This window comes from Muntiacus reevesi, chromosome 2 (assembly GCF_963930625.1).
Source record: "Muntiacus reevesi chromosome 2, mMunRee1.1, whole genome shotgun sequence".
Taxonomy (NCBI): domain Eukaryota; kingdom Metazoa; phylum Chordata; class Mammalia; order Artiodactyla; family Cervidae; genus Muntiacus; species Muntiacus reevesi.
The window spans coordinates 165,056,333-165,071,986 of NC_089250.1; the positions used below are offsets into that span (position 1 = coordinate 165,056,333).

Consider the following 15,654-nt stretch of genomic DNA (forward strand, 5'->3'; position numbering starts at 1 on the left):
ACAGTGGCACCTCCAGAACAACTCGCCTGGGTGGCTGATTGGAGATCTTAGTCTTTCCACCCTGGGACGTCCTCATCCTAGGATGACCCTTGGTCGCCATGAGCTCCCTGGCCCAGGTGAGAGGTGAGCAGGAAGACAGAGGGAGGTCAAGCGGGCCAGCCAGGTTGGTGATGGGCATCTCTCAGGGTGGCCCCCGGAGAAGTTGGTGAGAAAGGGTTTCCGGGTGCAGTGCCCACATGGGTCACACGGGGGCAGCACAGGGCCGCATGTCAGTGGCGCCTCCTACTCCCGGGTCGGGCTTCCTGGACTCCCGGAAGAATGGGGAGGGGGTTGCCACGCCCGCCCCAATCCCTTCTCCAGACACTTTCTCTGCAAAACACGTTGGGCATGGAAGCAGCTTGGGGAAAGTGGCGAGTTCTCAAAAGGCAATAAAGAGAAACGCAGATCTGAAAAGGCCCCTTGCAATCCTCCAGGTCCCCCACCCTGCTCAGAAGCTGGGGAAACCGGGGCTCAGAGAAATTCAAACCACTTGCTGAGCCCAGGGACAGTGGTCGTCCAGATCACCAAGCTCCCAGTTCAGTTCTCTCTCCAGGCGCTCTCGGCCTCCCCCTCGGGAACATTGCTCCATGGCTGGGAATCTGAGGGTGGAGGAAGGAACAGCCTGTGTACCCCCAGGATCCGCTGTCTAGTCGGGAGACTACTGAGTCACGTAGAAGGCAATCAGCGCCACGCTAGACAGGGGTGAGACAAGGAAGGGAAGAGTCCTCAAGCAGGTCAGGAGGTGGGAGACAGGGTGGAATCCAGGAGGCCGTCATGGAGGAGGAGGTAATACTTGCACTTGGCCTTGGGGTGGGGGGCAATGAAGTTGACTCAGTTGAACAATGGGGAAGGTGGGCACTCCTGGTGGCGCAATGGGTCGAGCAAAGGCAGAGAGACAGACAATGTGCAGCAGAGGTGAGGTGAGTGCTCTCTTAGGGGAAGTTGGCCAGCATCCTAAGGTTCGTGCAGGCTGCCTGGGTCGCTGCCTTCGGAACTGGAGGCTGGCGTGGCTTTGGAATTTGCCTGAATTCCAAATCATGTTGAAAGTGTAGAAAAATGGCAGTTTCTCCAGATTATCTCATGTGTAGGTGGGAGTAAACAAAGGATCTCCATGGTGACCATGGGGCCTAATTGGAGATGTCCAGCTGTCTCCCTGGGGATCTGGAGGACAGCCCCGAGGAGGGAAGCGGCCACTCCCCATTCCTCACCCGTGACTCGAACCCACAGCACCGCAGGAGCTGCTGCCCACAGGGAACCACAGCAGGCCCCTTGCTAACCTCGGAACTGGCAGGATGGGGGCAACCCGGCATTCCTGGGCTCTGAGAAAGCTTCAGACCATGAAATGGGAGGGCCCCTGGAGCAGTTGGTCCCTCCTATTCAACCCCCTAAAAAGTCAGGGGCTCAGCACACACACAGCTCAGCTTCCTCCCTTCCAGATGGATGCGGGACGCAGAGAGGAGGCAGAAAGACGGGGCAGAGGCCAGGATCAAGGCCCTGCCCAAAGGCCCCAACAAGGCTGGCACCAGCTGATGGGGTGCATGGAATAGGAGGTGGGCAGGGTACCATCCATGTCCATTCCGCTGCTTCCACAAGTGCCCGTGTCAGCCTCCCGGCCCAGACTGTGCGGAAGGTACAGGCACCCACCTGACTGTGCCTGAGTCTCTGCCTGCCCCACCTGCCTCCTTAAAAACTGGCGAGACTTCAGGGACTCAGAGGTGAGGAGAGCTGGTTAAGAGGCAGGTCCTGGAGATCAGCAGACCTGAGATCAAGGACTAACTCTGCTCCTTAGGAGCTGGAGTGGGCGGGGAGGTGTCTCGGGCTTATTAGGACCTGGCCACTCTCAGCCTCAGCTCCCCCACCTGTATAAGCAGAGGACCAGAATAAAGAGAGGCCCTCTCTCTTAGGGTGGTGAGGATCCATGGAGACACTCAGCGCAGGGCCTGGCACTCAGCGCGTGTTCGGCAACAGCGGCATCGCTGTAACTACCGTCACTTCGGGTCCCGTGGATGCCTCTCGTCTGCCTCCCCACTGGCCGATGCCTGTCAGCTCACCCTGTAGCATCCTCGCCGATGCTCAGGGCACACTTAGTGCTCTTGACCATTCTGCAAAATGCCCTCCAGTCAACTGTGTTTACTACAAGTCAGCTATGTTTATCCCCAAGTCTTTCTCATGCCAGTTGTGCTTAATATTAGAAATGTGTGATTTAATAAATATAGAAACTAGCGGTTCTCAAACCGTTTGGTAGCCAGACTCCTTTACACTCTTAAAAATTATTGAAGATTCCCGAAGAGCTTTTGTTTATATGGTTCGCATCTATCAGCATTTGTTGTTGTTCAGTCGCTCAGTCGTGTCCGACTCTGCAATCCCACGGCCTGCAGAACACCAGGAGAAATTAAGGCTGCAAGACTTTCAAAGCCCATGAATGCACAAGCATGTTGTCCATCAGCCATCAGAGTGGACTTCAACCTCTAGAATTCATCATTTGTACTTTCAAGAGGAAATGAGAGGGTAAAGGGTGAATGACGTCTTGGTATGGTCATGAAGAGTCTTAGTTTTGACTGGTGGATCTCTTGAAACAGTCTTGAGGGTCGCCAGCATCCTTGGACCACACCTTGAGGACTGCTGATGTAAACAAATGAAATACGAGTGCAAAATATGAGTCACTTTCTGAAAACCAAGTCGGAAGGGTTGGTAAGTCCCAGCACACATGAGGGGAGTAACTACATGTATGATGAAAGACTCTGCCTTCGGATGCTTCGCAAGGGCCTTTCAGTTCTCATGCCCCTTTAGAGAACCAAAACCAGAAACCAATGCAGATTCAGCACGATGTGGTTTCGGTCACAAAGATGACCCAAAACTCCAATCTGCAGACTCACATTCGGGCAAAAGGCTTTGACCCTTATATCAGAAGACAGACATGAGTGTACTTTAAATATTTTAAGTAAAATCAAACGTTTAAGAACGTGTATGTGGTTAAGAAGGATTTACGGATGCTCTGACAATTCTGACCTCACCCAGCCCATCCTGCCCACCATGGACACAGCTCCAGGCCTCATCCGGGCCTCTGACCTCTGACCTTTGCCCTCCCCCCACCCGCACTTCACGCAGTCAGTTCAGTTCAGTTCAGTCACTCAGTTGTGTCCGACTCTTTGCCCCCAATACCTCCCAGCATCAGGGTCTTTTCCAATGAGTCAACACTTCGCATGAGGTGGCCAAAGTATTGGAGTTTCAGCTTCAGCATCAGTCCTTCCAATGAACACCCAGGACTGATCTCCTTTAGGATGGACTGGTTGGATCTCCTTGCAGTCCAAGGGACTCTCAAGAGTCTTCTCCAACACCACAGTTCAAAAGCATCAATTTTTCGGCGCTCAGCTTCCTTCACAGTCCAACTCTCACATCCATACATGACCACTGCAAAAACCATAACAGTCAGGGCCCCATAAATATGTGGTGAAAGAACCAGTGAAGCAATCATTGAGTGAACAGACGAGCAGCCTCCCATCCACCCTAAGGCCTGGCCCAGAGCCTTGTGCAAAGTAGATGCTCAGAAAACCCTTGCTAAAAAGTTAAATGCGGACCCTGCAGACTTTCCAGCTGTGTGTGTCCCCTTGGTGCCTTTGAGGCCATCAGGCAGGGCTGAGCCCAGGGACAGCCCGTCCACTTCTGTTGTGACTTTGAAGCCCCCCACAGCCAGCCCCCCTAAAGTCTGCTTGGTCCTGTGAGTGGGAGGCTTGGCCGGCCCAGGACATTGAGGACCCCTCTACTGGCAGGAGTCTCAGTGGCAAGACCCTTCTGGCCAAACAAAGCCATGTCTACTTCCCTTTGTTTTCTCCTAGAAACTCCGGTCACCACCTAGACCCCTAGATGGGCAGATCTGCAGAAACCTCTGCCCAGAAGACCCAGAAACTGCTGCCCCATGCCTAAGGGTATCAGAGATGGGGCTGACACGTGAAATGCAGACAGGCAGCTGGGGAGGGGGAGGCTGATGAGGGGTAGGAAATGTACGCTGTACATGTACCAGGGTTAAGAGTTCTGACTTGGAAGATATAAAGGAAAACTTCTGAACTGACATTCTGCTCTTTCTTTCCAGAGATCGGAACTGTATGACCTCAGGTAGATGGGGAGCCTCTCTGATCTTCATTTTATACTTTCATGTACCATTACCAGGGCTGTGGTGTCCACAAAGAGATGGGGTGGACACAACCCCAGCCTTGAACCCAGCTCATCTGGCTCCAGGCCCAGGGCTGGCCCCACGCCCCCTTCCCACACTGTCCTCTTACAGGGGCCAAGTTTGGTGGGTGCGAGTCAGACTGTGCCTTCCAGGGGAAGAACGGTGAAGAAAGATGGCCCATGACTCCAGGAGAAGATGCTGGAAGCCTTCCAGCCTTATTCCCAGAACCGGGCTTTCTCTGCTCTGGGAGAAGGGAATTTCTCAGGGAAATGAAGGGTGGGGTCCCTGCCACTACCTTAGGGAGGTCTTGGGAAAGTCCTGAGATGTGGGAGGCCCAGGCTCCAGGCCCACCTGCTTCTAGATCTGACCCGGGCCTGACCTTAAAGGGCCCGCTCAGAGCTAGAGCTGGACAGAAAGCCCTGGGAGCCCTGGCGGCCCCCCACGCTCGCTGCCCTGTTACCCCCAGCTGGGGTCCTCCACTGTGGGGGCTGAGGCCCCCTTCTACTCTCCTCTGTGCCCGGGACTGGGAGCTGGGCACCCACAGGGCCGGGCACTCACATGGGATGGACAGACTACTCCTTGCTCTGCCCAAGTTCGCAGGTGATGTACGCAGGTGCAGTTGGTTGGTCCCGACCCCTGGCAGGAGGACCCAGCCATTCCAAGTGGCGGACAAGGGGGAACGACTGTTATTCCTTGGGGGGGGGCCTCTACAGACGCTGAGGTGCCACCGTCTCCGTCTCTGTGGTGTCCTCGTCACCTGCAGGCTCACAGGGACAGCCACCTGCAGGCCAAAGAGGCCCAGGACCGCCCAGCCTCCACCCTGTCCACTGGGACCTGTTCTGCAAAGGATGGGCATGACGAGGGGGCGGGGCCAGGCACCACGAGGGGCGGGGCCAGGCTGATGGGGCGGGGCTTAGGCAGCAAGGATGGAGCCAAGGTCACGGAGTGGAGGCCAGCCTGGGGCCACGAGGCACAGGCGCTGATGGTGAGGTTGGCGGTTGCCTTCCAAGGGTTTCCCTCCTGGAGGCTGGTGGGCCCCCAAGAGCCCCTCGGGGCCAGAAAACCTTCTGTTTGTGTGGTTTTCAAAAGTGACTCCCATGGAAGCGTGACTCACTTCAGAGCACCTGAGTGTCAGAAACTCAGAAGTGCCTGTATGGCTTCTGCAGGTCCCCCTGGGACCACCGCCAGGCTCAGTTGGAAGAAACGTATGAAGGAACCACTCGCCATTCACCCTGTCCCATCCCTCCTCTCACAGGTGCTGCCTGCCTCTTACAGGAAGAACCCCCATCTCAGAGTAGACACGTCGGGAAGCTGGACCTCCCTCTGCTAGGCAGACGCTGCCCACTCAGACCTGTTTGTCCGAAAGGGGCAGGCCACTGGGCACCCCTTGCATCCTCTCACTGCCGACCCACTCACAGGACCACCCCCTGCTGCAGACTGGATAAAGGTTCCCAAAGATGCCTACCTCCTAATTCCTGGAACCAAGAGATATGTCACGTTACCTGGGAAAGGGGCTTTGCAGGTGTGAGCTGGAGATGGGAAGGAAAGCTGATCCAGTTTTAGCATCCTGTAGCCCAGAGTCCAAGTGGCGCTAGTGGTAAAGAACCCACCTGCCAGTGCAGGAGACATAAGAGATGCCGGTTCGATCCCTGGGTGGGGAAGATCCCCTGGAGGAGGGCATGGCGACCCACTCCAGTATTCTTGCCCGGAGAGTCCCCATGGACAGAGGAGCCTGCTGGGCTACAGTCCACGGGATCACAGAGTGTCAGACACGACTGAAGAGACTGAGCACTCAGTCTGAGCAGAAGTTTACACTCAGATGTAGACAGTCCTCATCAGAATGTTCCCTGAGAGCTGGGTCCCAACTCGGGGTGGGAGGTGGCCCCACAGCAGTGGGGGTTTTGGACAGGCTCCCGGGGAGGCGGTCCTGGGATCCACCTTCCAGACACACCCATCTACCCCCATCCCCGTCTCCCACCCGCCCCTTCTCCTCACGGGCACAGCACCTTCCTTTCGGAGTGAAGTTGTCCCTGGCTTTGCCGTCAAGAGCTGGGGGCCTCCTCATTGGCAGGCCCAGCCTTGCTACCCCCTCTCCCCTCCAACACACCACCATGGGGGTGAACCCAGGGTGGGTCTTCCCAGGATTCGGGAACCAACCCAGCTCCCCACTGCCTCCAGGATGGCCCAGGCTCACACAACCCCAGACCTGAGATGACCTCATCTCCCTCAGGCTTGCCCTGGCTGCACCGGGGGTCTCGGGTGTCCAGGGACCATGACGCACCCAGTGACACCGGGGACTGCAAACTCACAGCCCCCAGGGGCCAGGCAGGCCTGAGACTTGAGGAAAGCAGTCTGTTGGGAGCAGCAGGACCTTTGATCCCCCAAGCTTCAAACCTGAATGTCTGAAGATGACGTTAGGCCCGTCTGTGGGCGGGGCTGCACCTCGCCGCCCTGACTCACACCCTCTGCTGGCCCCACGCAGGAGTCCCTGGGGACGTCCGCATCCTCTCTCTCGCCATCACCACACGTGGCAGGTCCCCTGCGGACAGCATTCACAGTGCAGCAGGTGAGACGCTGAGCTCCTCCTGTGGTTCCTTCACGTGCCTGGGCTCGGCGGAGACGCTCCCACAGGTGCTGTGACAGCTGAGGAGGAAGGGCGTGCCCTCCGGGGCCCACGTTTAATTACGATCAGTATTAACAAAAGGACAGCACAAGGGTGGTTCATGAACACACCTTAACGCGACAAAGGGGGTACAATTTAATACAAGCGGATGCACAGCTTTGGGGACACAAAGTAATTCAGGTCATGAGAGAGGCTCCAATTCACTTTGGTTTGGGACAATGGGCTCGAGGACCACCGCTCGAAATGGCAGCTCTGCTGTCACCAGGAGAGGGGCCTCACGAGCAAGAGAGAGCAGAGGAAAGCAAAGGCGAAAGACAGCCCGCCCTCTGGAGCAAGGTCCCCGGAGAAACCGGGTCCACGTGGATGGTGCTGATCGGCACCGAAGGATGGGCCTGCGCCTGTAGACAGATTTGTATAGCAAACCAAATAATATTGGAAATAAGACTTTCGGTGAACACTTCTGTAAGAAGCAGAATTATGCTGCATGTTGTTCACATGCACAGGGGTGCGTAAGCAAAGTCCTTGTGACCACAGTTGGCGCCGAAGAGCAAAACGTGGGCTGAAACTGACAAGATGTTAAAGAACTGGCAGAGAAACGAACCCATGAAGGGGGGTTGAGTCCAGCAGAGGGACTGACAGGCAACAGATCTGAAGGGATCCCACTGAGAAATACGCACGCACGCACACCTGTGCTGCAAATAAATACACACGTACGCACCAGTGACATCTCCCTACAGAACCTTGTGCTCAGGCCGGGGCTCCTGTGGACTGCTGCTCTGAGTGCCATGGAGAGACAGGAAGGGGGGGGGGGTCTGTCCCTGAAAGTGGGTGTTCAGGACCCAGGCTCCTCCACAGCAGAAACAGCCCGGCCGTGCCTGGGCGAGGCCGCCGCGTGCCTTCCAGTGGACGGAGCATCCCACTTCCGACAGCAGTAGGGATGGGACAGCTGAGTGAATCCTCAGCCCCACGAGTGGCGGCTGCACATGGAGGCGTTTACACTTTCTGACTGGTGGTGTGCCTGGCACCTCGACCTGCAGACTTCTGACTCGCAGAAGCTTCCACTGACAACCGTGTGCAGACCTTAGCTGGGGGTCCCGCCTGGGGGCTTGTGTGCAAGGGCGGTGTTCAATCTTTCCCATCACCTCCAAGAAACGGCAAGATCGTCAGCCCATCTGACAGCGAACCGAGCTGCCAAGTGGCCCAGAAAGGTCTATCAAGGATCTGCTCCCGGCATTCTCATATGGAATCCCAGCACAGCTCGTCCGGCCCAGGCAGAGCTCATATGTGTGTTTCTGGATCGGAAGTGGGCATTCTGCAGTTTGCTGGGTGAGGAAGGACCTCTGGCCATGTTCGGAGGAGACGGTGCTGACAAGCTCGCTAGAGAGGAAGCCAGAGCAGTGGAGCCTGTCGCCCCCAGAACTAAAACCTCCCAATGCGGGCAGCTCTCTGAGGCTCTCGGGGGCACAGCCGAAGCCAAGATGCACAGATTTTTCCATCGATTCCTTCAAGGCGCTCAGTCTGGAATTAACAGCGACCATTTCCCTTCCGATTTTAAACTGAATTTATATCTCCAGTTAGAAATTGAAAAAAAAAAAAAAAAGAGAAAAATTCTTCAGAAAACATCTACGTGAACAGAAAAAGAGCTCGCCAGCCAGTGAAATGCAGAAAGTGGTTTGTTTTAAATACATTCGTTTTCTTTTTAAACATAAGTAACGTCCAAGAGGACAGAAGGGGAGAAGGTCTGAGACAGGAACGCGCTACCCAAAATGAGCTTGTGTCTTTTTCTCTTGTAAACAGTGAAGTTGATGGGGTTTGTATCTGAAGAGACAGGAGAACTGACTTTGGAGTAAAAGGTGAAAAAAAAAAAAAAAATGAAAGAGCCTCCATTCTCCACCATCATGAGGTTTAGTGACCCAAACAGAGGATTTTGGAGCTGAATGTGTAGTGTGTATCCTGGCCAGCCCTGGGGTGGGGCCGCCAGTGGATCCCGGAATCGTCAAAGCCCAGACTCCGCACCCAGCACCCTCCTGCCCCCCCCGCCCTGCCCAGCGCCCGCCTGCCTCGTCCCGGAGCCCGGACACTCTCAGAGCAGAAGGGGACCCCTTTCCAAGTGGAATCTCCGGCAGCCTCCATCTGGGGCTTGGGATGGGTCCCTTGCTGGGCTGTGTGACGTCACAAAGGATTCGGAACTAGGTTCCACAAACGCAGGCCCAGGGAGGGGGGGTCTCCTCCAGGCTCCGAACGCAAGGGTCCCCCACCAAGAGAGACTTCAGACCATGGAAGCCATGCCCTGCAGGCGCCGGGAAGCCAGCGTCACGTCTTCCTCCACAGGAAGGCCTCGTCGGCGAGGACCTGCGCCAGCCGGGCGTTGAAAGGCCCGTAGAAGTCCCGCAGAAGCCTCTGGGTGACCGGCAACATGGGCCCCAGATTCCGGTCCTCGGGACGCCGCGTGTTGGACGCAGGGCTCTTGGTCATCAAGGCCTCTTGCTTCTCACTTAAGGGCCCTGGAACGCAAAGGAAAGAGCCTGTGAGGCAAGGTGGTAGGGTGGCGTAAGAAACTCTGATGAGAGAATCCTGGCCATGCTTCCTGGGGAGACAGGAGGTTACCGTAAGAATGTGTTTGGAGATTCAGATTCTTTGGCTGGATTCATTTGGAGTTGCTGAGGGAGGAAGGTTGAAATTCCAGGAGAGACTGCATGGTCTGGTGTGTTACCCGCCCCCCTGGAAGTACAGCTGGGTCTCTGGGCGCAGCCTCGCCTCCTGGTTTCATTTCCGAAGCCCCATAAAGAGGAACCGGCCTGTGCCTGGAGAACTGTGACCTACCACACACGGGCCCTGCATGGAGATGCTCTGTAACCGGCCACTCGAGCTCTGCCTCCACCATTTCTACTCCAGGCCGCTGCAGAAGGCCTCGTGGTGGGGCCGTATTTCACCCTGTGTGTGCTGCTGTGAAGTCATCATGGGGGGAGGGGTGGGGCCGCCTGTGCTCAGGGAGCCCCCACTGGCTGAACCCCCACCTACAGCAGGGGTGTCCATGGGGAGAGGCCCAAGAACAAACCAGCAGTTGCTGCCACACAAGGGTGCCGCCTCCACCCCCAGCCCTCAGGACTTTAAGCCTCTCACTGGCTTAACCTCCAGGATCCCTGCTCAGCCTCTGTGCCCCGGGGCTCTCAAGGTCAGGCTGAAGTCCTGAGCCCATGCACAAAAAACTACACCCCAGTGTCCCTGGGTTACATGACAGGGAAGGCACAGACTGGCCTTTGCCATCATCCATTTTAGGGACCAAAGACAAGTTACTGAAATGTGCCAGAGTCTGCAGGTGGCCCAATCAAAGAAAAACGGTTCCAGGTCTTAAAAGGGAGAAGTAATCACACTCCATCACATTACCAGGTCTCCGAGAAAAGGAGAAAGGAATCAAATGACAAAAGGGTCCTGAGTCCCAGCGGTGGGCAAATGGATTTCAGGAAATATTCAGTTGACAAAATTCCCAGGCAAGCTCATCAGACAGGGCTGCAGGGGCGTCTGGGGGCGGGGGCGGGGAGTAGAGGGGGAATGTGCAAGCCGCCCCAGCCTCTCGAGGGGTCCTGGATGCCGTCTACCGGGGAGCACCCTGTACCCATGCGCCTCTATCAGCCGTCACTGGGGCCAGCGAGTCGGTTTGCTGCCACGAAATGCCACTAGGGACTCAAGGGGATGGTCTCTCATGGCTGGGGGCAAGGTCCCCCACCCTAGAGGCTCAGGAGCCCAAACCCAGCCACAGGGCTCTGACTCCAGGGGTCCCAGCAAAGCAATGACCTGTCCATCCCCTCCTCCAGGCCCTGTGGCCTCTGCAAGAGAGCCAGGACACCCTGTCCATCTTCATGGCGTGGCTCACACCACTCCTTCTGAAATCCCTTCAGCAGCTGGGCCCCCCAAGTCACGTGTAAGGATCTCACGTGTATGAGGACGCTAACACTCCTCCCCCATGTCACCCTGTCAGTCACTCGGCGATTCAAGTCTCGCTCCCTCCTCTCCTTCCACTGGACCGTGAGCTCCCAGACGAGTGGCCGTCTCTTCCTCCCCAGAGACCCCCTCCCCACACTGCGCACAAGGCCCCGTCTGGAGCTGGTGCTTCCCAACAGGCGCTAACCTGTGGGTCTCCCAGCCCAGGCCCGCCCTCCCAGGCCCACGGAGTCTGCTGGGACCCGGCAGGTGGGTGTCCATGGGGATCGTGCCCCGCTCCGTGGGTGTCCAGCGTGAGATTCGTACCGAGGCTGAGGAACTGGAAGACCCTGTGCATGGTGTCCTTGACGTTGGAGGCGTGGTCTTCCAGGCGGAGGATGAGGAACTGCTCCTTGTTAAAGACGGTGAGCCAGTCCAGAAGGTACACGGCGTACAGCCCGACCTGAAGCCTCACCTAGGACCGAGCAAGAAGGTCAGCGTTAGTTCAGGGGTAACTCCTCCAACACCGTAGACGCTTTTCTACAGGCATTACACATTATAAACCAACAGCAAGAGGAATCCCAGCAAACAACTACCTTCAGAAGTTGGATTTTTTATGTGGACCGAAATGCTAGACTGGATGAAGCAAAACTGGAATCAAGATTATTGGGAGAAATATCAATAACCTCACATATGCAGATGACACCACCCTTATGGCAGAAAGTGAAGAACTAAAGAACCTCTTGATGAAAGTGAAAGGAGAGTAAAAATGTTGGCTTAATATTCAACGTTCAGATAACTAAGGTCATGGCATACAGTCCCATCACTTCAAGGCAAATAGATGGAGAAACAATGGAAACAGTGAGAGATTTACTTTACTGGGCTCCAAAATCACTGCAGATGGTAACTGTAGCCATGAAATTAAAAGACGCTTGCTCCTTGGAAGAAAAGCTATGACCAACCTAGACAGCATATTAAAAAGCAGAGACATTACTTTGCCAACAAAGGTCCGTCTAGTCAAAGCTATTCTAGTAGTCATGTATGGATGTGAGAGTTGGACTATAAAGAAAGCTGAGCACCGAAGAATTGATGCTTTTGAACTGTGGTGTTGGAGAAGACTCTTGAGAGTCCCTTGGATTGCAAGGAGATCCAACCAGCCAATCCTAAAGGAAGTAAGTCCTGAATATTCATTGGAAGGACTGATGCTGAAGCTGAAGCTCCAATACTTTGGCCACCTGATGCAAAGAACTGACTCATTGGAAAAGACCCTAATGCTGGGAAAGATTGAAGGCAGGAGGAGAAGAGGTCGACAGAGGATGAGATAGTTGGATGGCATCACCGACTCAATGGACGTGAGTTTGAATAAGCTCTAAGAGTTGGTGATGGACAGGGAAGCCGGGCGTGTTGCAGACCATGGGGTCACAAAGAGTCGGACATGACTGGGCGACTGAACTGAACTGAACTTAAAGACTTTTTAAGTCTTTATTGAATTTGTTACAGTACTGCTTCTGTTTTTACATTTTGGCCGAGAGACATGTGAGATCTTAGCTCCCTGACCAGGGATCGAACCTCCACCCTCTGCACTAGAAAGCGAAGTCTTAATCACTGGGCCATCAGGGACGTCCCTAGAAGTTGGATTTTAAGTACCACTCATGCTTGCTGCCCCGTGCAGGCCTTTGTGTCCCATGCACAAAGGATTCCCACCCTCAGGGTCCCATTTCATCCTTAGAACCACCCTGTAGGTATCTTCACAACATCTCACAGCAAGGACCTGGGTGAAGGGAGAGGCGAAGGTTACCCCCACATTCCGTGGCAAGAGATGTCCTTTACACAGGTCCCAGGTGCCTCTGCTTCTACGTGCAGCACACAACAGCCGTGAGAAACAGCTGCAAGTGCCCCAGCAACCAGCCCCAGGAGGAACCGCCACGTGCCACGCGGATGTCTGTGACCTTCGCTGTGCGCACGTCCCCGTCTGAGCAGCGCTGTACTAAGCCCTTCCTATCCACCTGCACTTCGGGGTCCTTGTCCTTCTCCTGTGCCTTCTCTCATGCCAAACTGCAAGTGTGTGTGGTGGAGCATTAACCTGACCCACAGAGACGGCTGGCCTTTGTCCTTGGCTCCTGGGAGGCCACCTAAAGCCACCTGGGAAGTCCTGCCTGATGAGAGCATCCCGCTTGCCTGTGTGTGTGTGTGGGGAGGGGGGTCTGGCCACTGGATAGTCTAACAGCATGAGTTAGGATGGGGGCTTTGGGCCTCGCAGAACCGGTCTGACCTCCAGGAGGGACTGAACGGGTAAAGGTCAGCCAGGCAGGCAGTACGTGATGGAACCTTGAGAAACGCTGCAGACACCAAAGGCTTGGGTGGGCGTCCCCGGCTGCAATATGTTGCATGTACCATCACACGTGCTTCTTGCCTTGGCTGACTTTAATCTGTGTCCCTTCCCTGCTGTAAACCGTAATCACGAGTGTAACAGCCAATCGTGTGCTCTGTGAATCCTTCCAGTGAATTACCGAACCTGATGGTACTTTGGAGGACTTCACCCAGTATGTATGTGGTGTCAGCAGGGAGAGTGGTCTTGGAGACTGCTCCGACTTCACAGTTGGCTTCGCAAAGCTCCAGAAAAACAGTGAACCCTTCCCCTTCTGCTCTGCGGTTCCCCCCCTTCTCCAGCACTCCCATCCGTGCCCCCCACTCAGGGACCCCGCTCTGTGTCCGGCCTCTGGTTGTGCCTCGTCTCTCTGTTCGGGCACGGTCCCAGCCCCCGCCTGCTGCTCCCGCCTGGAGTCTCTGAGGGTGAGCTCCCCGCACGATGCCTGGCCTCGCCTGGCTCTCCTCGTGTGCAAAGTCCTTGGCTTGGCTGGACCCCCAGCCCACTCTCTCCCACGTGCACAGCCTCCCAGCATTCAGTCCTGGTTCCTGACGCAGATACTTTCACCTCCTACTTCTGCTCCCTCCAAGCTCGACCCTGACCACCTCCAGGGCAGGGACCAGGATCCCAGTCGTTATCCCGTCATCCCGCATGAGGCTAAGTGCCCTGGCACTCCCACACGGAACACGGTAATGACCATAAGAAGGTGAAACGCTTGACAAAATATGTACAGACACTAACTAGTTTCATCCCTCGCTATTCTTTTTTCCATTTCATTGTTCTTCTAATTGTGTGGGAGATGGTGGAGGAAGAAAAACAATTGGAGGGGGGGAAGCTGTCTCCAGAATTCATTAGCTGCCTGCAGTCCTCAGGATGCGGCTACCTCAGACACCAGCTCATAAAAAGACCTCAAGCTGGGCCAGAAATAAAGAGAAAACGGCACGTGCCAGCCTCAGAAATAAACACGTGTCACCTCCAACACAGACAGCCGCTGCGAGCACAGCTTCTTGCTAAGTCATCGAGAGCCTTCCATTCTCTGTCTGTCCCTCCCACAGAGGACCACTGTAACCAGGTTTATCTCTTCCAGAGAACCTGCTTTGCTGAGAACCTTCTAGAAGGTTCTAGAAGGTCCTGCCTTTGTGGCAGGACGGGGGTGATTTAAAGTAGCTGCTGGGTCCCTGGACCCGGGCACAGGGGACAGCATTTCCCTGGAAGTGCTTCTGTGCCTTCACGGGAGGAGCCCCCTGCGTTGGGCCAGGCAGGCCTCCTGCAGCCAAGTCCACCTTCCCAGGAGGGCTGGTCAACAGCAGAGGGACCGTCCGGAGCAAGCAGGGAACAAAGCTGAGAGGGCCCTGCAGGGGCAGAGGGGTGGGCAAGCCTTCCCAGTCCGCTGGACACTCCTGTCTCACTCCAACTCCTCACCCCCGACTCCCAGCCCCCTTACCAGTCAAGGGAAGTGCCGCTCACCTCAAATGACAGTTTCTGGCTCACGGAGCATCACTGCTAACAAACCTAACACAGGCTCATGCCACCCCTCCCCTCATCTTTCCCCAGTACCGATCAGAGAATCAAAGTGGAGTGGGGATAAAAAAAGAGTCTTTAGGAGAAGTGCCCAATACATTTAAAACTTAAAAATGTTAGAGTTGAGAGAAGACTTTGAGGTTATCTGCCTTAGCCAGCTCTGAGTGGAAACACAAGAGGCCCAGGGAGGGCGAGGAGCCTGCCAGGGTCAGTTGGAGAACACTCACCAGAGCCTGGTCTTGAAGCTGGGCCCTCACCCTGAGGACCCATTCCCCCACCCCAGGCCGGGAGAGAGCTGAGAAGTGCGGTGCAGGGTCTCCCCTGACAGGAGCACACCAAACCCCTCTGCTGCTCATTAGGGATTTAGTTGGAACTCTCCACCTGGATTCTTCACTAGTGTCACAGACTGCCCATTCATTCATTCATTCTGCAAACATTCTAGTGCATCCTGCATGCCAGGTTACATGCTAAGCAACGGGGATGTGCTGCTATGTAACAGACATGGCCCCTGGCCACGTGGAGCTTGCAGTCTAGCGGAGGTGGAGCTAAACTGGTGAAGAACAATCATCTGTAATGGCCAACTGTAATCTGGGCTGCAGGGAAATGAATGGAGTGGAAAGAGAAAGAACGGAAGTCAAGATTAAAGCAAGACTCGAAGGATGAGGAGCACGTGCCAGGGAGGGGAGTGGAGAAGGCTCTGGAACCAGGCGTCCCCAAGACGAGCACCCAAACACACCCCCTGAAGGGCTGCTGCACAGGCAGATAGATCCGCCCTCGCTCCCCCCAAAGCTCCTGATTCTGGAGTCTGGCGCTCAACCTGAGAGTGTGCATTCCCAGCGATGCTGATACTCTTGGTCCAGGGACCACACCTGTGAATCCCTGCTCTGAAGCAAGAGGACCCAGCAGGGGAGGGTGAGGCCGTAGAGGAGTGATGGAGAGGGAGGTGGGAGGTGGGGAGTGGGAGGGCAGGCAGGTGGGATGGGCTCCCGGGCTCAGAGGCCAGATTCTGTA

The 15,654-nt window shown here is 55.6% G+C and overlaps 1 protein-coding gene across 5 annotated transcripts in view; it reads right to left on the reverse strand.

Moving 5' to 3' along the window:
* Positions 1-2,013: 2,013 nt before the first annotated feature.
* The window catches only part of CHST15 (carbohydrate sulfotransferase 15), an 82,154-nt gene continuing 68,513 nt past the window's right edge, over positions 2,014-15,654 (reverse strand). For 4 of the 5 annotated variants that reach the window (XM_065923498.1, XM_065923501.1, XM_065923499.1 and 1 more), the window contains exons 7-8: positions 11,082-11,229; positions 2,014-9,337 (exon numbers count right to left, since the gene is read on the reverse strand). In XM_065923498.1, the coding sequence (XP_065779570.1) occupies positions 9,147-9,337; positions 11,082-11,229 (339 nt within the window). In that variant the 3' untranslated portion in view covers positions 2,014-9,146. The remainder of the gene's footprint in view (positions 9,338-11,081; positions 11,230-15,654) is intronic. The other variant, XR_010661565.1, reaches the window with a different exon arrangement.